This window comes from Lagenorhynchus albirostris, chromosome 14 (genome assembly GCF_949774975.1).
Source record: "Lagenorhynchus albirostris chromosome 14, mLagAlb1.1, whole genome shotgun sequence".
NCBI lineage: Eukaryota > Metazoa > Chordata > Mammalia > Artiodactyla > Delphinidae > Lagenorhynchus > Lagenorhynchus albirostris.
The window spans coordinates 72,596,437-72,619,769 of record NC_083108.1 but is presented as its reverse complement, the minus strand read 5'-3'; the positions used below and the strand labels follow the sequence as shown (position 1 = coordinate 72,619,769).

Genomic DNA, 23,333 nt, shown 5'->3' with positions numbered 1-23,333 from the left:
CTGTCTCTCAAAATTCCACTGGTCCTTGCTGCATTCCCTTCTTAGATCACATATTGTACTTTGGAGCTATCCCATCCCTTAGAGCTAATTGCTTTTCCCCTGCAAGGTTTTGGTGATATTAACACTAGTTTTTTTGACATAGATGTCTTAATGAACACTTAAAGCAGATTTCACATTAAAAAATTGTTATAGAAGGAAAATTTACTCCACAGTATGATTTTCTTCAAGCCCATCCTCCTTTAAGAAGCTTTCAATATTTTTTAATAGCAGGATTATTCACATCATACCAATTAAAAATATATTTTATTTATTTATTTGGCTGTATTGGGTCTCAGTTGCGGCACGTGGGGTCTTTTGTTGCAGCATGCGGGCTCTTCATCGCCGCCTGTGGGCTTCTCTCTAGTTCCGGCGTGTGGGCTTCAGAGCGCTCAGGCTCTCTGGTTGTGGTGTGTGGGCTCTAGAGCACGCGGGCTCAGTAGTTGCGGTGAGCGGGCTTAGTTGCCCCATGGCATGTGGGATCTTAGTTCCCCAAGCACAGATCGAACTTGTGTCCCCTGCATTGGAAGGCAGATTCTTAACCACTGGACCACCAGGGAAGTCCCAAGAAGCTTTCAATGTTTAATAACTATTTACTGAACATCTTTTACACACCACATACACTTCTGGAGGCAAGGGTTACACTGGTGAACAAAATAGATGTGCTCCCTGCAGTCCTAGAGGAGAGACCAACATTAAATAAGTATACAAATAAATATATAATTACAAATTGTGATGATTTCTAAGAAAGAAAAGTTGAGGGCTTATGAAAGAATATGATAGGGGGAATAAATTTGCATTGAGGTGCATGGAAAACCTCTACAAACAATTATATTTGAGCTGATATAAGACCTAAAGCATGAATGGGATTCAGCTCTCAAGGAACTTACCCTTGATTGATGAAACAAACATTAAATAATTATATAAATAAATTTAAATTACACATTACTATGTTAGGAAGCATTTTAGGAAAAAAACCTAGTATGTGCAAAGGTTCTAGAATGAGAAAGAGGGAATTCCCTGGCGGTCTAGTGGTTAGGACTCTGTGGTTCCACTGCTGGGGGCCTGGATTCGATCTGTAGTGGGGGAACTAAGATCCCCCAAGCTGCATGGTGTGACCAATAAAATAATACAGAATGAAAAAGAGCTTGAAATACTTGAGGAACAAAAAGAATTCCATTCTGGAATCTGTCTTTTTGTAATAAAAACATCAGCAAAGAAGGAGATTATATATGCGGGGATGTAGGGATGTTTACCACAGAATTGTTTGCAGAACGAAAAATAAATAAAGGAAATTAAAAACAAAACCTGAAAAAAGCCTACATGTCCATCACGAGAGGAATTGTTGGATAAATTTTCTTATGTGGAATACTATACAGCTATCAAAATTGATTAGAACTATTTATATTAAAGTGGAGAGATATCCATGAAATAACAGGTGAGAACAGCAATGTATACAGAAATATATGATCCCATTTTAAAAAACCTACCATACCACTGCAACAACCTCTGTGTATGTGTGTGTGTGTGTGTGTGTGTGTGTATAGAAGTATATATATATATATATATATGTATATATATATATTTGGGTGTGTTTTAATAAGAACAGAGAATGATGTAGAGAAATATACCAGGCTTTTTGCATTGGTTACAGTTCAAGGGAGTGGAGAGAAAGAAAATAAGACTCTAATAAAAGGAAAAAAGGTTATTATGGAATAATGTTGAGCAAAAATGTAGAATATAAAATACTAGCTATAGAATTGCTACAAACATGTAAAAATTGAATATGCATAAGGACAAAGACTTAAAGTAACAAAAGTAAAACTCATTTTGACTAGATGAGATTGCAGCAAACTTTTTACTTTAGATTTCTCTTATTTCAATATTGTTTTTTCAGTAAAGTAACATTAAAAAAATGCATAGAGATTTTAACATCCAGGGATCAGATCATTTCAGCAGAGATGTTTTTCTTTCTCCTTTTGTCCCATGTTCAATTCATGTTGTTTTGTCTTATCTTATGCACTGTCATAAGCCACCTGAAATACTATCTAGGTCAAAGTGGGATGTAAATAAGTAAATAAAAATAACCTAATTCTTGCCAGTCTCTTCCCTTTTTAATCTATCCTGCACACTGCCAACATGTTACTCATGATAGTATCATGTAAAAGGATAATAATAATACTTGCTTCATAGGATTGTGAATGGATTAAATTAATGTATAGGAAGCATTTAGAATAGGGCCTGGCATATACTACATACTCACTAAGGACGAGTTATATGGTAATTATGTCATGTCATTTATTTGCTCAAAAGTTTATAACGGCACCTCTGCAGGATAAAATTCAAATGCAAGAGCCTCTACAATCTAGTTGTAAATAAAAATGCCACTTATAATATTACATGTAGGACTTTCCTGGTGGCACAGTGGTTAAGAACCTGCCTGCCAATGCAGTGGACATGGGTCAAGCCGTGGTCCAGGAAGATCCCAGGATCTTCCCAGGATCTTAGCTGCCGCGGAGCAGCTAAGCCCATGTGCCACTACTGAGCCTGCGCTCTAGAGCCTGTGAGCCACAACTACTGAGCCCACATGCCACAAATACTGAAGCCCACAGGCCTAGAGCCTGTGGTCTGCCACAAAAGGAGCCACCACAATGAGAAGCCTGCGCACCGCAACAAAGAGTAGCCCCCGCTCGCCACAACTAGAGGAGGCCTGTGCACAGAAATGAAGACCCAATGCAGAAATAAATAAATAAATAAATAAATTTACATGTAGCTACTGAGCTCTTGAAATGTGGCTAACAGGAATTGAGACATAAGTGTAAAATACACCCTGAATTACAAAGTACAAAATTAAGAAAGTGAAATATTGCAGTGATTTTTATATTGATTATATGTTGAAATGACAAAATTTTAAATATTTGGGTTAATAAAATATATTATTAAAATTAATTTTACCTGTTTTTACTTTTTTAAAAGTTTTTTAGAAACTTTTAAGTTACATATATGGCTCACATTACATATTTATTGGATAGAATGACTCTAGATTTTTAAAGTAAAATGTTGCTAACTTTTTCTTTTCTAAAAAAATTTTGCTCTCTTCTTATTGAAGTATAGTTGATTTACAATGTTGTGTTAGTTTCAGGTATACAACAAAGTGATTCTTTTTCAGATTCTTTCCCATTATAGATTATTACAGGATATTAAATATAGTTCCCTGTGCTATACAGTAGGACATTGTTGTTTACCTATTTTATATATAGTAGTGTGTATATGTTAATCCCAAACTCCTAATTTATCCCTCTCCCCTCTCTCTACTTTGGTAACCATAAATTTGTTTTCTATGTCTGTGTAATTCTGTTTCGTAAATAAATTCATTTGTATTTTTTTTTTTTTTTTGGCTGCACGTCATGTCATGTGGGATCTTAGTCCCCAACCAGGGATTAAACCCATGCCCCCTGCAGTGGATGCATGGAGTCTTAACCACTGGACCGCCAGGGAAGTCCCTGTATCATTTTTTGAGATTTCATATATAAGTGGTATCATATATTTGTCTTTGTCTGACTTCACTTAGTGTGATAGTCTCTAGGTCCATCTATGTTGCTGCAAATGGCATTATTTCATTCTTTTTTATGGCTAATACTCCATTGTATACATATACCACATCTTCTTTATCCATTCATCCCTTGATGAACATTTAGGTTGCTTCCATGTCTTGACTATTGTAAACAGCACTGCTATGAACATTGTGGTACATGTATCTTTTCGAATTAGAGTTTTCTCTGGATATGTGCCCAGGAGTGGAATTCCTAGATCATATGGTAACTCTATTTTTAGTTTTTTAAGGAACCTCCATACTGTTCCCCATAGTGGCTGCACCAATTTACATTCCCACCAACAGTGTAGGAAGATTCCTTTTCCTCCACACTGTCTCCAGCATTTGTAGTATCTAGTCTTACATTTAGGTCTTTAATCCATTTTGAATTTACTTTTGTGTATGGTGTTAGAGAATATTCTAATTTCATTGATTTACATGTAGCTGTCCAGTTTTCCCAACACCACTTATTGAAGAAACTGTCTTTTCTCCATTGTATATTCTTGCCTCCTTTGTCATAGATTAATTGCCCATAAGTGCATGCGTTTATTTCTGGTCTTTGTGTCCTGTTCCATTGATCAGTGTGTCTTTTTTGTTCCATATTGTTTTGATGATGGTAGCTTTGTAATATAGTCTGAAGTCAGGGAGCATGATTCCTTCAGCTTAGTTTTTCTTTCTCAAGATTGTTTTGTCTATTTGGGGTCTTTTGTATTTCCATACAAATTAAAAAAAATTTGTTCTAGTTCTGTGAAAAATGCCATTGGTAATTTGATAGGGATTGCACTGAATCTGTAGATTGCCTTGGGTAGTATGCTTATTTTAACAGTATTGATTCCTGCAATCCAAGAACATGGTACAACTTTCCATCTGTTTGTATCATCTTCGATATCTTTCATCAGTGTCTTAGTTTTCAGAGTACAAGTCATTTGCCTCCTTAGATAGGTTTATTCCTAGGTATTTTATTCTTTTTGATGTGATGGTAAATGGGATTGGGTTACCATTTCATCCTAATCTCTGTCCAGTTGATATTTTAGACCCAAGTGCAGTATACTTGCATTTATTTCTATTAACTTTTATATTATTACATTATTAAATAAAACTCATTATTCTAAAGTATAAGATCTATCCCTCACAACTTTGGTACATTCATTCAATAAATACTGAATGCCTATTTTAGTCACTTTTAGGCACTAGAGATATTGAGGTTAATGAGACAGATAAGTTGCCTGGCCCCAAGGAAGTTACAGTCTAGTAAGGAGAAATAGGCACACAAACAAACAAGTTATTTTGGAATTTAAATAAATGTTCCATCTCTGAGGTGATGACATTTGACCTGATGCTTGAAGGATGAGAAGGAGCTAGTCATGTGATTATCTGGGGGAAGAGCATTCCAGAGAGGGAAGAGCTATTGCAAATTATCTGAATTGGAAAAGTATTTGACATGTTGGATAAACACACAGTGGTGTGCAGACACTAAGATAGCCCCCAATGATGCCTGCCTCTTGGTATTCACACTGTTGTGTAATCCTCTCCCCTTGAGTGTTGACAAGATCTATGATGAATAGAATACAGGAAAGGTGATGGGATGTCACTTCAGTCATTTGCTTACATAAGATTGAGACTTCCATGTTGCTAGGAGGTCATCTTGCAGAAGTCCACATGGCAAAGACCTGAGTGTAGCCTTGCACCAAGAGTTAGTTAGGAACTGAGGCCCTCAGGCCCACAACCCTCAAGGAACTGAATTAGGCCAACAACTGTATGAACTTGGAAGCAGATCCTTCTCCATTTGAGCCTTCAGATGAGACCCAGCCCTGGTCAACATCTTGGTCATAACCTTGTGAGAGACACTGAAACAGAAGACCCAACTAAGCTATTCTTGAACTCCTAACTCACAGATGCTGTGAGATAATACGTGTGTTTTAAGCTGCTAAATTTGTGGACATTTGTTATGATGCAATAGATAAGTAACACACATATTTGATAAATATGCTCACTGTATTTTCTTTCAAGTTATTGATGAAAATGTTTTACAGAACAGTGTCAAGTCAGAATTCTGGTTCACTCCACTAGAAGCCATTTTTTTTTTAGAAGCCATTTTTAAGTTGATATTTATCAATTAGTTAGCACTACCTTAGGTTTATTTAGAAATGCCCTTAATTGTGCTTCTACTTGGTCTACATTTTCTTTTCTTTTCTTTCTTTCTTTTTTTCTTTTGGCCACATTGCTCGGCCTACGGGATCCTAGTTCCCCGACCAGGAATCGAATCTGGGCCCCAGTAGTGAAAGTGCTGAGTCCCAACCACTGGACCACCAGGGAAATTCCCAATATATTTTCTTATTTTTATATCATGAAATTTCCCACAAAATGTTTTGTCAAAATACCATATACACTGTGTCTAGTAATTCTGTCCAAAAAGAGAATGGGGTTAGTCTGGCATGATTTTTTTTATAAATCCATGTTGAATTAATGGTTACTTTTTTCTAATTCTTTAAAAACACATCTTGGGACTTCCCTGGTGGCACAGTGGTTAAGAATCTGCCTGCCAATGCAGGGGACACGGGTTTGAGCCCTGGTCCAGGAAGATCCGAAATGCTGTGGAGCAACTAAGCCCGTGTGCCACAACTGTTGAGCCTGTGCTCTAGAGCCCGCAAGCCACAACTACAGAGCCCATGTGCCACAACTTCTGAAGCCCGCATGCCTAGAGCCCAAGCTCTGCAACAAGAGAAGCCACTGCAATGAGAAACCTGTGCACTGCATCGAAGAGTAGCCCCCACTTGCCACAACTAGAGAAAGCCCGTGTGCAGCAAGTAAGACCCAACAACAAAGGCCCAATGTAGCCAATGATAAATAAATTGATAAAAACACATCTTTTGGATAGTTCATTCTAGAATCTTGTCTGAGATAAATACTAAGATCTTTGCAGATTCTACTATCCTTTCTCCTTATAAAAAATTTTTAGTTATCAACAGCTTTCTACAATTTCTACAACTTCTAGCAATTTCTACAATTTCTAGCAATTTTTCCAGTTTTACATGAACTCTCAGATTTCATTCAATGGTTTATTGGGTTAACCTGCAAGTTTTACCAAAGCCCTGGAGTGTAATTTGTTCAGGCCAGGAGTACTGTATTCATTTAGAGCAGTCAGATGCTCTCTTACAATCTTTTATCTTCAGTTCCCTCTTACAATATTTTGCACTTTTTATTCTAAATATTATTCTTTTCAGTAGGAGAGACAGAAACATGTTATCCATTAATCACTATACCATGAGTTTCAGCAATGGGATATATCCTTCCTTGCTTTTGTCCCAAACGTCATTTTTTTGGATAACAGCTTTATTAAGATATAATTTACGTACCGTACAATTCATCCTTTTAAAGTGTACAATTCAGTGGTTTCCAGTATATTCGTAGAATTGTACAACCAGCACCATTATCTAATTTTAGAATATTTTTATCATCCTAAAAAGAAAGCCTGTGCCCATTAGCAGTCACTCCCCATTCCCTCCCAAACTACCTTTCTAGCTCTAGGCAACACTAATCTACTTTCTGTCACTGTAAACTGCCTGTTTGGGACATTTTTAAAAATTAATTAATTAATTAATTTATTTGGCTGCGTTGGATCTTTGTTGCGGTACGTGGGATCTTCCTTGCAGCATGTGGGATCTTTCGTTGTGGCGCTCATTGCGACATGTGAGCTGTTTGTTGCGGCACGCTGGCTTCTCTCTAGTTGTGGTGTGCGGGTTTTCTCTTCTCTAGTTGTGGCGCAGGCTCCAGAGCACGTGGGCTCTGTAGTTGAGGTGCACAAGCTCAGTAGTTGTGGCGCATGGACTTAGTTGCCCCGCAGTATGTGGGATCTTAGTTCCCTGACCAGTGGCTGCAATATGTTATATTTCCACAGCAGTGTATGAGGTTTCCTATTTCTCAACATTCACTTGCTATTGTCTTTTTATTATAGCCATCCTAGTAGGTGTGAAATGTCATCTCGTGATTTTAATTTGTATTTCCCTGGTGGCTTATGATGTTGATCATCTTTTCATGTGTATTAATTATTCGTATTATTTTGGGGAGAAATCTCTAATTTAAAACCTTTGCCCAAGAATTCCCTTGCAGTCCAGTGGTTAGGGTTTGATGCTTTCACTGCCAGGGCCCGGGTTTGATCCCTGGTTGGGGAGCTAAGATCCCACAAGCTGTGAGGTGCAGCCAAAAAAACAAAAAACGAAAAAACAAACCTTTGCCCATTTTTAAATTGGGTTGTGTTATTGAGTTGTAGGAATTCTTTATATATTCTACATAAAAGCCCCTTATTAGATATATGGTTTACAAATACTTTCTCCTATTCTGCGGGTTGTCTTTTTTACTTTCTTGATGGTATCCTTTGAAGCAGTAAAGTTTCTAATTTTGAAGAAGACCAATTTATCTATTTTTTTCTTTTGTTGTTTGTGCTTTTGTTGTCATATCTAAGAAGCAATTGCCTAATAATTCTTTTGATGTCCCATTAATTTTTTAAATTACCTTTCCCTGTTTTCCCATTGACCAGTTTCCTGTTAAGAGTACTGTATGTGTTAAGAGTGAGAACTATGATCAGACTGACTGAGTTTGAATGTTGGTGTTACCACTTGATAATTCTGTAACCAGAGGGAAAATGACACAACTTCTTTAAGCCTCAGTTTCTTCATCTGTTAAATAAGAATAATACTTCTTACCTCAAAGGTTGTGTTGAGGATTAAAATGCTTACAGAGAAAGCACTTGATAATTGGTAGCTATTATTACTAGAAATTTTCTTTAAGTACTATTTTTACTTAAATTAAAATACTTTACTACATAGGTGTTTTTCTTGACTTTGTATCCACTGCAGTAACTTGCTCATGGTAGAAGTTTAATGAATATCTGTTAACTGAAATTGATATGTAATATATAGTAGTAGCCCATTACATTGAGAACTGAGATGTGTTTGAGCTTGCTAAGGAGCTAAGTAAAAAGAAAAGACAAAACTGAAAATAAATTTCACCCAGTTCATCATTTGGGCTTGGGTTAGCCCTTGTAGAAAAGGAAATGGGAGAATTATGATTCCAAAGACACTTCAGAGGGGAACAGTGCTAAATATACAGAAGGGAGGGGCTTAATTTAGAGAGAAAAATAGAAAAGTAAACCCCCAAATGTTGGTTGGTGGCATAAGACATTTTAGAATAGATGCCAAAAGAGAAAAGTTCTCTTGTCAGGAGCAGCAGACTGATTTGCTATGGTTGTTCTCTGAACAATCTGAGATTTGTTCTTGACTGAGACAAGAGTCCTTTGTCCAAAAGCATTCTCTTATCACTTGGTGAGACTGTCATTAGTCCCCTCACCCTTATTAGATAGACACATGATTAGAGGCCTCAAAAGACTCCCTAAGATTTTATGGTAGGGATTTCTGATCCAGAAATATACTGGTATTTTAATTTGTTTATCTAATAATGTAAGCAAAGTGATTAGAGCCTACCTCTACTTAACAATGTCCTGTATTCCACTGCACATGATATTCTTAATTTCATATGAATAAATGAATAATATATTTAAATTACTCAAGCCATGCAAATGATCTAATTTATGTTATCAATAAATAGTTGTAAAATGTATGAGTGTATGGTTAGATGAAAGATAAATGGTTATGTAAATGAAACCTTCTTCCTTCTGCTTTCTCCTTCCCCCAGTTTTTGTCCAAATTTTATCAGTTCTTCCAAATAATGTTCAAATGCCAATCAGTGTATATTATTTTTGTGTACAGATTATTTGAGATTTGGTATTCAAGCTGTTTTTCCTACTATATTATAAGCTCCTGGAAGTCTGGGTCTGATCTTTTTTGTCTTTATATTTTCCATAACACAGCATTTTACACAAAGTTGATATATAAACATAAGCATATTCAATGAATTGTATAATTTAGTAATATATTTACATTTATAAATGTAATATTACTACAAATATAATATTACAAATATATAATATAACATTTATTATATTTATGGTGGGAATTTTGGTACAGAATATTTAAGAAAACATTCGTATTATGAGACATTAATAACGCTTTCTCTTCACACCTTTTCCAGATATTACTAAAAACTTACTGATTGAGTAAATATATAGTCTGTCTTCCCCAACACAGGCTTCTGTCCCTAAACAGGACAGGTTTCAAACAGACCTCCCTTCTTCCCTATTTTTCTCTCCCTTTTTTCTATTCTATTTCTCTCTTGCAGCTCTATTTACCTTTTCATGGTAACTCATTCTCTGTACTTTTTATTAGTCCTACATCTTGCCCCTTTTTACAATTCCTAATGCTTTTTAGAACTTTGTTTCCTTGTCACCTGCTCTTTCTATTTTTGTTCTTTCTGCTTGGCTTTCTCCTCCACTTGTCGCTACTTTCTCTCCTTGCCCTCAAGATTCGGGGCAGGATTGGGTAGGGAGGAGCCCAGCTGGGTTAAGGGTGGAGCTACCTGTTTACTGCTTGGGATTCAGAACCTGACCAGGAAGGATCAGGCTGCTTGAATTTAGCTGAGGCTGAAGTCCGTATGGCCTGCCTACTGGAGGCTAGCATTTTGGAGGATAATTGGAACTTGGTGAGACTAGAAGCAGCCCCTCTCTTCGTTTTTCGATCCCCCTTCCTTCCTCCCTGTTCTGTATTTTTCACTCACAGCATCTCTTTCCATACTAACTTTTCTTCTTCCTTTTCCCCTGTTGCTTACTATTCTGTTTTTTCTGTCTGTCTAGCTCTCTGTCAGTTAACTTTATTTAGTATTTGTTTGCCTTTACTGTTACCCATTCTTTCCACATATCTGTCTGTTCTCTCTTAAAATTTAACTTTTTCTACCTCTTTTCCATTTTATTCTTCCCTTTATTAATTTTCTCATCCAACTGTCTTTTTTTCCTTCAGTCATTTTCTATCCACCTGTCAGTTCTTTTTATCTTACTGTTTCCCAGCAATGTAGCAATAAGGGAGGAAGAAAGGAGCCACCCTGGCTTTCCAGGGGCCTATTCACCCTTTTTACTCATTCTCAGACTTGTAGTGTGTTTTGATTAGGCACTGAAGAGTTTGTGCTTTGCACAGATAGTTAACAAACAGTGAAATTAGAGAAAGGTTGAATATTAAATTTAAAAGGCTTAATTTTATTCTTACTTTCTCTTTTATTTAGTTATTTCCTGCAATACAGTGGATACAGTTTGTTATGGCTACTCTGAGGTAAGTTTATTTAACCTCATGTAATGTGACTGTTTGAACTAGTACAACTAGCAAAACTGGAGACAAGCAAAACTGGAGAATTCTGAAGTGTCTCTATATATATTTTTTCCCTGGGGATTTGCTTTTACTCATTAGTTAGAAATGCTGTTCTTTACCATGTTGACATTATCTGATTAATAAAATGTAATAACATCAACAACAATAATAACAAAAAAAAACAGATTGAAGGGTAACATCTGAAAATCAAAGGACAGTTTGGTCAACAGGATTGATTTGCAAAATCAGTTGTGAAGTGCTCACTTTGGTAGCACATATACTAAAAATTGTAATGATACAGAGAAGATTAGCATAGCCTCTGCTTAAGGATGACACACAAATTCGTGAAGCATTCCATATTTTTAAAACATTTGTGCAGTTTATTTTACATCAATTATATGTCAATAAAGCTGTAAAAAAAAGTAGCAAAAACAAAGGAGCCCCAATTGTCCTGTTTAATGATAGTCTTTTATCTCTGCCAGTGTTATAGGTTCAAGTTCACTTATTGCCTATGCTGTATTCCAGAACATACAGAAATCTCCAGAGGTGAGCAGTCTCTTTCTGTGTTGGATTTGAATTTTTTGTAACTTAGCCTTTGAAATAAAAAAGAAAGGTGTCCCCTATAAATGATGGAATAATGCTATGAATTGCTTGTAAATTTGTCGTTTTGATATAATACATTGAGATATTTTAGACATTGCCCCAAAGGTCTCCCTTTTCTTTTAGGTAGTTATTTTAATTATAATTTTGAATACTGAGGAATTGACTAAATGTGGATTAGTGGATAAATGTAGATTTTTTGGGGGTATGCATTAATTATTAAAGTCAAAGAAACAGAGTATTGTTTGAAGCCTATATTCATTCTAAGCATGGTAGGGTCCTGCCTAGAGGTGAGTTTTCTGATGTTCATATCTTGGTAAAATTGCTGGTGGGGCTGGAAATAGTTCAAACACTGCTATACAAAAGGTATTTATTTTGCTGTTCTGGCTTTCTAGGCAATTAAAATTTAATGGTGAAAATAGAACAAAAATACGTCCTATGTAAAACTATTCATACCAAAAAAGTCAAGTCAGAAAGCTTCCTTGGGCCTCCCTCGTGGCGCAGTGGTTGAGAGTCCGCCTGCCGATGCAGGGGACGTGGGTTCGTAGCCCTGGTCCGGGAGGATCCCACATGCCGCGGAGTGGCTGGGCCCGTGAGCCATGGCCGCTGAGCCTGCGCGTCCGGAGCCTGTGCTCCGCAACGGGAGAGGCCACAACAGTGAGAGACCTGTGTACAGCAAAAAAAAAAAAAAAAGCTTCCTTTTATTGAGGTATAATTGACAAATAAAAATAGTATATACTTAAGGTATTAAAAAAAAAATCAATCAGGGAGTTCTCTGGTGACCTAGTGGTTAGGATTCTGGGCTTTCACTGCTGTGGCCCAGGTTCAATCCCTGGTCCCACAAGCTGCATGGTGTGCTCCCCCCCAAAAAAAAAGATTTTAAGAAAACTGTAACAAAACTGTTTTTCTAATCAGGCCAAGTGGCACAAAATTAAGCAAAATGTGGTTTAGGATATGTATGAGAGAGCTTTTGTAAAGTGGAAAATGACACATTTAGCTTAGCTATGGCTAAGGTCTCATAGCTAGTAAGTGTTAGAGCTAGAAGTTGAGGCAGACTTGTCTTGTTCCAAAGCTGCTTCTCACATACACTTTTTTTTTTAAATTTATTTTTATTTATTTATCCTTGGCTGCATTGGGTCTTCGTTGCTATGTGCGGGCTTTCTCTAGTTATGGCGAGCAGGGGCTGCTCAGCAGTTGTGGCACAGGGGCTCAGCTGCTCCGCAGCATGTGGGATCCTCCGGGGCCAGGGCTCGAACCCACGTCCCCCGCATTGGCAGGCAGACTCCTAACCACTGCGCCACCAGGGAAGTCCCTCACATACACTTTTAAACCACTGAAATATAATGTCTAATGAAAAGAGAATTTTGAATTTCAGAGGTAGAATGTGACTATGTAAGTAAAACTAGAAAGTAGAAGTCTTGATACTGTATTGTCAATTGCCTGCCAAAGTAATCTTAGGCCACACATCTTCCTGTGATGTGGAGTTCCCTAATGTTTCTTTCCTGAATGTTTGTTGAAATTTGAGTTCAGATGTGGTTAAGTTAATAAAGTATAAGTTACGTTGTGGAGAGAGGTAAGCAGAGATTCTCAGTACTACTGACCTTTTGGGCTAGGTGGTTATTTGTTATGGGTGGCTGTCCTGCATCTTAGGATATTTAGCAGACTTTACCCAATAGATGTAGCAGCAACCTTCCTCACCCAGTTGTGAGAACCAAAAATATCTTCAAATACTGCCAAATGTCTTCTGAGAGAGGCAGTCACTCCTGGTTGAAAACCACTGCTCTAGGGTGACCTCTGCCATAACAGTGGGTTAGAGCTTTATAAAGATGTAGGGTCTGGTTTGGCCTGGGATGTGACCTTTAATTTCTCTGGCTTCGGTTCTCATACCTTTCACATAACCAGAGCCTGAAGGACCTTAGTAATCATTAATTCAGTGGTTCCTACACATTCTGCTTTTTTGGCATAGGGAAGATTCCAATTTTTCCAGCTTAAAAATGTCAGCCATGCTCCACCGTTTTCCTTTATTTCTTCATCAAATAACATTTTTAACAGCATAAACACATGGAAGGCATAATCTGAAAAAGACAAAAATTATTAAATTAATGATTATAGTAAATTGGAGAAATCCATGGGAAATCTTTGAGGGGACTAGCTGATTAGACAGTAACTCAGAGTAACTCAGAGAGGCAACCTTAAGAGAAAAGAAAGTAACCCAGGCCAGCCAGTGTTAAAAAAAAAAAAACACGAGGCAGATATACTTTGCTGCACTTGTGTGAAGTGCACTTCATTTCCTTGTGAAGGTCACTTTTGATATTCTTTGTAACTTGATTTCACTAGAAATATCAGGAAGCAGGGTTTTGGAAGAGTATAAATATGAGTTGCTTTAGGTGTGTTACCTTACCAGGTTAGACCTGGACCCAGAACCTCCTTAGGGAAAGCCTTTCACACAATGCATTCCGTCCCTGCACCTTACTTTGCTCTTGATTTAAATGAGACAAGTACAAATATATTTAAAGTTTTTGCTTTCATATTTAGGATCATATCTTAAGGTTTTTCTTCTTATTACCATGCACTATGCTGATTGTATTTTTATTTATTTTAATTTAATTTTTTTTTTTTAAATTTTATTTATTTATTTTTTTTGCGGTATGCGGGCCTCTCACTGTTGTGGCCTCTCCCATTGCGGAGCACAGGCTCCGGACGCGCAGGCTCAGCGGCCATGGCTCACGGGCCCAGCCACTCCACGGCACGTGGGATCTTCCCGGACCAGGGCACGAACCCGCATCCCCTGCATCGGCAGGCGGACTCTCAACCACTGTGCCACCAGGGAAGCCCTAATTTTTTTATTAAAAAAAATATTTTTGGCTGCGCTGCACAGCATGTGGGATCTTAGTTCCCCAGCCAGGGATCAAACCTGTGCCCACTGCAGTGGAAGCACGGAGTCTTAACCACTAGACTGCCAGGGAAGTCCCTTTTTAAAAATTTTTTATTGTTTGTATTTTTCTTAAAGCGTGACCTGTATCATACATTTCTCTGTATTACCTTTGACACAGTATCTTGTTAAACATAGAAGGGGTGAAATCTTTTTTAATTTCAATACTAGGTGCTCAGTTAAGTTTTGTTGTTTAATTGATTGATTTTATCTCCTGTTACTAGAACTCATGATTTTCCAACCATGAGTGAAAGTATATAAACCTCTTTTTATCCTTTATTTCTGTGCCAAAGACCTTAGGTGTGTTTTAATGGCCAACAGTTCCCTATATATAAGGCTATTTATTGACTCAGTGACCATAATTATGTTCTTGCTCACAAAAGCTGCTTGGCCGCCTTTCTGCTCCAGAGTTTATTTTGTATTCAGTTTTAATTTTTCACCCATTAACAGTTATAAACTTGTGATAGGTCATAGACCAGTAAAATCTATGAATATGCCACCTGGCTGGAACCTTAACAGGCTTCCTTGTAGCAAAGGATATATGTTGTTAAAATAATTGTATCTGATATTCAGTAAATACAGTTTAAAATATTATTTCACTTGTTTTTGTTTGTGTTAGCCAAAGCAGCTTGACCATTTACCCCTATTAGCAAGGTATTAGCATCTTAACTTTCCTCTCATTTGGAAGAAAAGTATGAGAAAAATTCCCTTTTGTACAGTTGAGGAGATTAGTTCTTATATTAGGTAGTATCTGTTGATAACTTAGTAATTTTTTTGCACGGGGGGGCACATTCCGGGGACCGGGCCAGCCTGTGGGCCCAGTGGTGGGGGCACCAAAAATTTTTAACTTTACTTTTTTACTGTGAGATATACCAGCCATGGTTTAGAAGGCATAAAACTCATGTGTGCTATATAATGGATGGCTATAAACCAAACCTGGGACAAGAAATAGGAATCGCTCATATCCCCAAACATTCCTGCTGTGCTCCTTCCCAATCACAACCTCACCTCTAGCAGTAACCACTATCCAGATTTTTGCTTAATCATTTCTTGGCTTTTATGTATAGTTTTACCAGTAATGTATATATCCCTAAACAATTTAGTTTTGCATTTTTGAACTTGACATAAATGGGATAATACTATTTTTTGGTATGTATTGCTTTGTGATTTGCTTTTTTCCCTCAGTATCACTTCTGAGATTTGTCCATGGCGTTGTGTACAACTCTGGTTCATTTCTTTTTCACTGATGCTTAGCATTCTATATTATGAACATACCACAGTATATCTATCTGTGCTGCTATAAACAATCTTGTACATGTCTTCTGATGCACACATGCAAAAATTTCTCTAGTGATTTTACCTAATAACAGAATATAGGATATTCATATCCCCTAGATAGTGCCAGACTTTTTCCAAATAGTTGTGCCAGCAGTGTATGAAATGTCCTATTGCTTCATGTTCCTGTTAATATTTGATATTGTCAGACTTTAAAAATTTTTGCCATGGGTGTGTAATTTTCATCCCATTGTAGATTGATTGATTAATTGACTTTTGTTCTCCTTATAGTTTTAATTTTTTAATTTCCTTGATTACTAATGAGGTCAGGCATATTTTCACATTTTTACAGCCATTTGGATTTCTTAAGTACCTGTTCAAATCTTTTGTCCATTTTTTTTCTATTGGTTTTTCTTATTGCTTTGAAGAGTTTTTGTTTGCTTTGTTTTTTAAAAGTAAATTAAAAAAAAAAAAGTAAATTTTATTTATTTATTTATTTTTGGCTACGCTGGGTCTTTGTTGCTGCCCGCGGGCTTTCTCTAGTTGCGGCGAGCGGGGGCTACTCTTCACTGTGGTGCACGTGCTTCTCATTGCAGTGGCTTCTCTTGTTGCGGAGCGTAAGCTCTAGGTGTGCGGGTTTCAGTAGTTGTGGCACGTGGGCTCAGTAGTTGTGGCTCATGGACTCTAGAGCACAGGCTCAGTAGTTGTGGCACACGGGCTTAGTTGCTCTGCGGCATGTGGGATCTTCCCAGAACAGGGCTCAAACCCATGTCCCCTGCATTGACAGGCGGATTCTTAACCACTGGACCACCAGGGAAGTCCGTGCTTTGTTTTTAATATTGTTTGGATACTGGTCCTTTGTTAGTCATATGTGTTAACAAATATCTTCTCCCACTTTGTGGCATGTCTTTTCACTTTCTTTATGATGTCTTTTGACACAGACATTTTTCATTTGAATGTGGGCAAATTTTTCAACTATTTCTTTTAGATCTTTTTGTGTTTTGCTTAGGAAAAACTTTCCCTAACCAGTAATTAAAGACATTGTCCTATATTATCTTAAAAAAAACCTTTATAAATGTTGTCTTTCACGTTTAGGCCTTTAAACTACTTGGGACCGATTTTTGAGCGTGTGAGGTAGAAAGTAGGGGCCCAATTTAATTTTTATCCATATGGATACCCAGTTGTTCTAGTATCACATTTTGAAAAGACTGTTCTTTCTCCATTCATCTAAAAAGCCACCTCTATCATATATCAATAGTTTATAGGGGCATCCCTGGTGGCGCAGTGGTTAAGAATCCACCTCCCAATGCAGGGGACATGGGTTTGAGCCCTGGTCTGGGAAGATCCCATATGCTACGGAGCAACTAAGCCTGTTTGCCACAACTACTGAGCCTGCGCTCTAGAGCCCGTGAGCCACAACTACTGAGCCCACGTGCCACAGCCACTGAAGCCCACCCGCCTAGAGCCCATGCTCCACAACAAGAAAAGCCACCACAATGAGAAGCACACGTACTGTGATGAAGAGTAGCCCCTACTTGCTGCAACTAGAGAAAGCCCACGTGCAGCCAAAAATAAATAAATAAATAAACTTATTTTTCAAAAAACGTTTATATATATACGCTTAGGCTTGTTTTGGGCTCTCTGTTCTGTTCCATTGGTCTATTTGTCCATCTCTGGGCTAGTCCACTGCATCTGCTTTATATTGTGTCCAGCTTTATATTGTTTTGGTATGTGTAGGACAAGTCCTCCTTCTCCTTTTTCTTCGAGTGTCATAGTTAACTTGATATTTTGTATTTCAATATCAGATTTAGAGCCAACTTTGTCAAATTCCACAAGAAGATATGTTGATACATAATTGAGATTGCATTTAATCTGTGTATCACTTTAAGGAGAACTGACATTTTCATAACATTGGATCTTACAGTCCATGAGCATGGTATATTTCTTCACCTTAGATCTTTGGTATCTTTCAATAAACATATTATAATTTTCTCTACAGAGGGGCCAAAACTATTTTCAGGAAAGTGGGATTGGGGAGGCCAAAAGGAGAAGGATACTAGAAAATGAGAAAGACAGACTTCAGCAATGTAGATAGAAATTGAAAGACAACATATACAATTCATGCTGATATTTTTCTCCACCTTGACTTTCATTGATATGAAAACCTGTAAAATGAATAAGGTCTTAGGATCTAGTACATAACATGGTGATAATAGTTGATAACACTATTGTACAATTGAAATTTGCTCAGAGAATAGAACGTACATGTTCTCACACACATATGCAAAAAGGTAAATATGTGAGGTGATAGATGTGTTCATTAACTTGAGGGAAATCCTTTCACAATGTATATGTACATCAAATCATCACATATACTTTATCTTGCAGTTTTATTTGGCAATTATACTTCAATAAAGAAAAAAGAAAAATGCAAATTAAACTCTATGAAGATTTAAAAAAAACCTGTTTTCATTTTCTTTGAGTTCTCAACCATATCCTAAAACACTCAGGTGATAATCTCATTTCTTTTCTTTTCTTTTTTTTTTTTTGCGGTACGCGGGCCTCTCACTGTTGTGGCCTCTCCCACTGCAGAGCACAGGCTCCGGATGCGCAGGCTCAGCGGCCATGGCTCACGGGCCTAGCTGCTCCGCGGCATGTGGGATCTTCCCAGACTGGGGCACGAACCCGTGTCCCCTGCATCGGCAGGTGGACTCTCAACCACTGCGCCACCAGGGAAGCCCCTCATTTCTTATTGTTAGAAGATGTTGACTGTGCAGCTAGAGCACTTAAAATTTCCCATTTGTGGTATGTCTACATCACAGAATTTCTCATCTTTTCACTCTTTCCTTGAGGAAGAATTTCCAATGCTAATACTTCCATGAATAGTCTGGTTCCAGAACAGTTGGGATAGTTGTGATTACAGATTACTTCCTACCTGGAGTATTCCTTTATATTCCCCAGTCAACCAATAGCAGAGGCCCCAGAAAAATTATGCCCAGATTTCTACTAGAAGGGTAAAACATAAAAGTAATTAATTGTTACATTCTCCTGTCTATATCATTTTTGAAATTATGAATTTTATTCCTTTACAGATAAGGCCACTCGTTTATCTGAGCTTCTCTGACCTCCTCCTGGGGATATACTGGCTCATTGAGGCACTTCTCTATGGAACTTCAGCAGCCAATAAGGACATCGTCTGCTATAACTTGCAAGCAGTTGGACAGGTGAGTGCTACTAGATTGTCATAGTACCTTGTACGAAAGGCACACGCTTATTTAAATAAGAAGCAAAGATAATCCATCCTGGGAAGCAGGACCCTTTTGTTTATTGTTACACTTTGAAACATAGCTTTTATTGTTTTTCCCCATTAAAAAACTACTTATTTATTACAGAAAATTTGGGAAATTCAGAGAAGCAGAAAGATAATTAAAATCACCCAGATATAATCATTCTTTAATATTTTATGTATATTATATATTTCCAGCCTTCTTCTCTTTAGGTATATGCATTTTAGAACAAATGACACATTAATACTTTTGGTAATCTGCTTTTATTATTCAACATAGTGTGACCATATTTCCATGTAATGGAATATATTTCTACATCTTTTGAGATTATTGCATGTTTTTTATTACATTAATAAACATTAACTTTTGGAAATACTACGTATGATTATATATGAGTTATATATCTTTCATAGATTTTATCAATGGATTCACCCTCATAGTACCATCAGTATATAATGTTTCTGAGACTTGGGATGTGAAAAAAGTAGAGGTTAATATGCAGTCTGTACTCACTGCTGGATGCTTCCTCTGGGATTTGTTACTAGAGGAGAAATTTGTTTCAATGTAGTAGGAAAATACTAATATGTAGTTAGTGGTATGAAATCCATGTACTAATATGTTACCTATCTTATATAAATTTATTTATTTTTTTAAACACGTGTGTGGGTTTTGTTTTTTAATTAATTAATTAATTTATTTTTGGCTGTGTTGGGTCTTTGCTTCTGTGCGTGGGTTTTCTCTAGTTGCAACGAGCGGGGGCCACTCTTCATTGTGGTGTGCGGGCCTCTCACTGTCATGGCCTTTCTTGTTGCGGAGCACAAGCTCCAGACGCGCAGGCTCAGTAGTTGTGGCTCACGGGCCTAGTTGCTCCGCGGCATGTGGGATCTTCCCAGACCAGGGCTCGAACCCGTTTCTCCTGCATTGGCAGGCAGATTCTCAACCAGTGCGCCACCAGGGAAGCCCCCGTGTGTGGGTTTTTTTAAATTATTTATTTATTTATTTTGGCATTGGGTCTTCGTTGCTGCGCGCAAGATTTCTCTAGCTGTGTCAAGTGGGGGCTACTCTTCGTTGCGGTGTGCAGGCTTCTCATTGCTATGGCTTCTCTTGTTGCGGAGACAGGCTCTAGGCGCACGGGCTTCAGTAGTTGTGGTATTCAGGCTCAGTAGTTGTGGCACACGGGCTTAGTTGCTCCGTGGCATGTGGGATCTTCCCGGACCAGGGCTCAAACCCGTGTCCCCTGCATTGGCAGGCAGATTCTTTTTTTTTTTTTTCGCGGTACACGGGCCTCTCACTGTTGTGGCCTCTCCTGTTGCAGAGCACAGGCTCTGGACGTGCAGGCTCAGTGGCCATGGCTCACGGGCCCAGCCGCTCTGCGGCATGTGGGATCTTCCCAGACCAGGGCACAAACCTGTGTCCCCTGCATCAGCAGGCGGACTCTCAACCACTGCGCCACCAGGGAAACCCTATAAAGTGTATTTTTTAACCACCTATGTGATGTTTATTAGGCCAGGATTCATTGTGTTATTATTGTAATATCAAGTGTTTTTTAAATCACAGGTGCTTGGTACAGATGTCATAAATAAAGCTCAGGGACTGAGATTATGCTAAAAAACTTCAGCCTTTTGATATTCAGGGTTAACTTGGCAGATTCAGGAGAATATACTATATAAATAATTCTTAATGAATGTCTAAATTATTCTTTAGAAAAGAAAAAAATGTCCAGTTTCTTCCAGATTAAAGTAAAACTTTTAATATTCCCCGTTGCATTTCTTCCTGATTAATTCTGCCAGTTTGGAGGGAAAAAAAATACTATTTTATGTGGCTTTTTTCTTTTTTGTTGTTGTTGTCCAATGTTCTCTCTTTTTTAAAAATTGAAGTTGATTGACAGTGTTGTGTTAATTTCTGCTGTACAGCAAAGTGATTCAGTTATACATGTATATACCTATTCTTTTTCACATTCTTTTCCATTATGGTTTATTACAGGATATTGAATATACTTCCCTGTGCTATATAGTAGGACCTTGTTGTTTATCTATTTTATATACAGTAGTTTGTATCTTCTATTCCCAAACTCCTAATTTATCCCTCCCCCACCCCCTTTCCCCTTTGGTAGCCATAAGTTTGTTTTCTATGTGTGTGAGTCTATTTCTCTTTCATAAATAAGTTCATTTGTGTCATTTTAGATTCCACACAAATTTGGTATCATATGGTATTTGTTTTTCTCCTTCTGACTTACTTCATTTAGTAAGATAATCTCTACGTCTATCCACGTTGCTGCCAATGGCATTATTTTATTCTTTTTTATGACTGAGTAGTATTCCATTGTGTATATATACCACATCTTCTTTATCCATTCATCTGTCAATGGATAGTTAGGTTGCTTCCATGTCTTGGCTATTGTAAATAGTGTTGCTGTGAACATTTGGGTGCATGTATATATATATATATATATTTTTTTTTTTTGCGGTACGTGGGCCTCTCACTGTTGTGGCCTCTCCTGTTGTGGAGCACAGGCTCCAGACGTGCAGGCTTAGCGCCCATGGCTCACGGGCCCAGCCACTCTGTGGCATGTGGGATCTTCCTGGACCGGGGCACGAACTCGTGTCCCCTGCATTGGCAGGCAGACTCTCAACCACTGTGCCACCAGGGAAGCCCTGCATGTATATTTTTAAATTAGAGTTTTGTCCAGATATATGCCCAGGAGTGGGATTGCTGGATGATATGGCAACTCTGTTTTTAGTTTTTTAAGGAACCACCATACTGTTTTCCATAGTGGCTGCACCAGTGTATATTCCCACCAACAGTGTAGGAGGGTTCACTTTTCTCCATACCCTCTCCAGTATTTGTTATTTGTTGACTTTTTAATGATGGCCATTCTGATCTGTGTGAGGTGGTACCTCATTGTAGTTTTGATTTGCTTTTCTCTAATAATTAGCAGTGTTGAGCACATTTCCATGTGCCTGTTGGCCATCTGTGTGTCTTCTTTGGAGAAATGTCTATTTAGGTCTTCTGCCCATTTTTTGAATGAGTTATTTGGTATTTTGCTTTTGAGTTCTATGAGCTGTTTGTATATTTTGGATTAATCCCTTATCAGTCGCATCATTTGAAAATATTTTCTCCCATTCTGTGGGTTGTATTTTCATTATGTTTATGGTTTCCTTTGCTGTGCAAAAGGTTTTAAGTTTGATTAGGTCCCATTTGTTTATTCTTTGTTTTTATTTTTTTTGCCTTGGGAGACTGACCTAAGAAAACATTGTTACGATTTATGTCAGAGAATGTTTTGCCTATGTTCTCTTCTAGGAGTTTTAAAGTGTCATATCTGATATTTCAGTCTTTAAGACATTTTGAGTTTATTTTTGTGTAGGGGGTAAGGGAGTGTTCTGACTTCACTGATTTACATGTGGGCTGTCTAGCTTTCCCAACACCACGGACTGAATTATACACTGCATTGTATATTCTTGCCTCCTTTGTTGAAGATTAATTGACTGTAGGTGTGTTGGTTTATTTCTGGGCTCTCTATTCTGTTCCATTGATCCATACATCTGTTTTTGTGCCACTACCACACTGTTTGTTTGCTATAGCTTTGTAGTATTTTCTGAAGTCTGGAAGGGTTATACCCCCAGCTTTGTTCTTTTTCCTCAGGATTCCTTTGGCAATTCTGGGTCTCCTGTGGTTCTATAGAAATTTTAGGATTATTTGTTGTAGTTCTGTAAAAAATGTCATGGGTAATTTGATAGGGATTGCATTAAATCTGTAGATTGCTTTGGGTAGTATGGCCATTTGAACAATATTAGTTCTTCCAATCGAAGCACATGGGATATCTTTCTATTTCTGTGAATCATCTTCAATTTCCTTTATCAGTGTTTTATAATTCTCAGTATATAAGTCTTTCACCTCCTTGGTCAGGTTTATTCCTAAGTATTTTATTATTTTTTTTGATGTGACTTTAAACGGGATTGTTTTCTTACTTTCTCTTTCTGATACGTCATTGCTTTTTTTTAAAACAGATGAACACTTTATTTACTTATTTATTTATTTATTTATGTCCACGTGTTGCTTCTGGCATCTTAGTTCCCCAACCAGGGATTGAACACAGGCCCTCAGCAGTGAAAGTGCAGAGTCCTAACCACTGGACTGCCAGGGAATTCCCGATACTTCATTGTTAGTGTAAAGAAATGCAACAGATTTCTGTATGTTAATCTTGTATCCTATACCAAGAGTTGCTTCTTCCTAGTCCTGAAAGTGGATTCAGTTTATCTCTCCACTTGGCAAGGTTTCAGAACCTCATTTTTGATACTTTCCTATGGAGAAATATGTTTGATAAGGCAGAAACTTCCCTTGACAAGATAGGTTGACTGTGC

The 23,333-nt window shown here is 37.7% G+C and overlaps 1 protein-coding gene and 1 non-coding gene across 7 annotated transcripts in view; both read left to right on the top strand.

Annotated features, from left to right (window-relative positions):
* TMEM116 (transmembrane protein 116) overlaps positions 1–23,333 on the top strand; it is a 138,554-nt gene that overhangs the window by 3,168 nt on the left and 112,053 nt on the right. For 5 of the 6 annotated variants that reach the window (XM_060120678.1, XM_060120679.1, XM_060120676.1 and 2 more), the window contains exons 2-4: positions 10,796–10,842; positions 11,361–11,424; positions 18,778–18,909. In XM_060120678.1, the coding sequence (XP_059976661.1) occupies positions 10,796–10,842; positions 11,361–11,424; positions 18,778–18,909 (243 nt within the window). Of the gene's footprint in view, positions 1–10,134; positions 10,223–10,795; positions 10,843–11,360; positions 11,425–18,777; positions 18,910–23,333 lie in introns of those variants that run through there. The other variant, XM_060120674.1, reaches the window with a different exon arrangement.
* Positions 11,135–11,242, top strand: LOC132504583 (U6 spliceosomal RNA). The gene has a single exon (XR_009534970.1). It is a non-coding gene; the product is annotated as a U6 spliceosomal RNA (small nuclear RNA).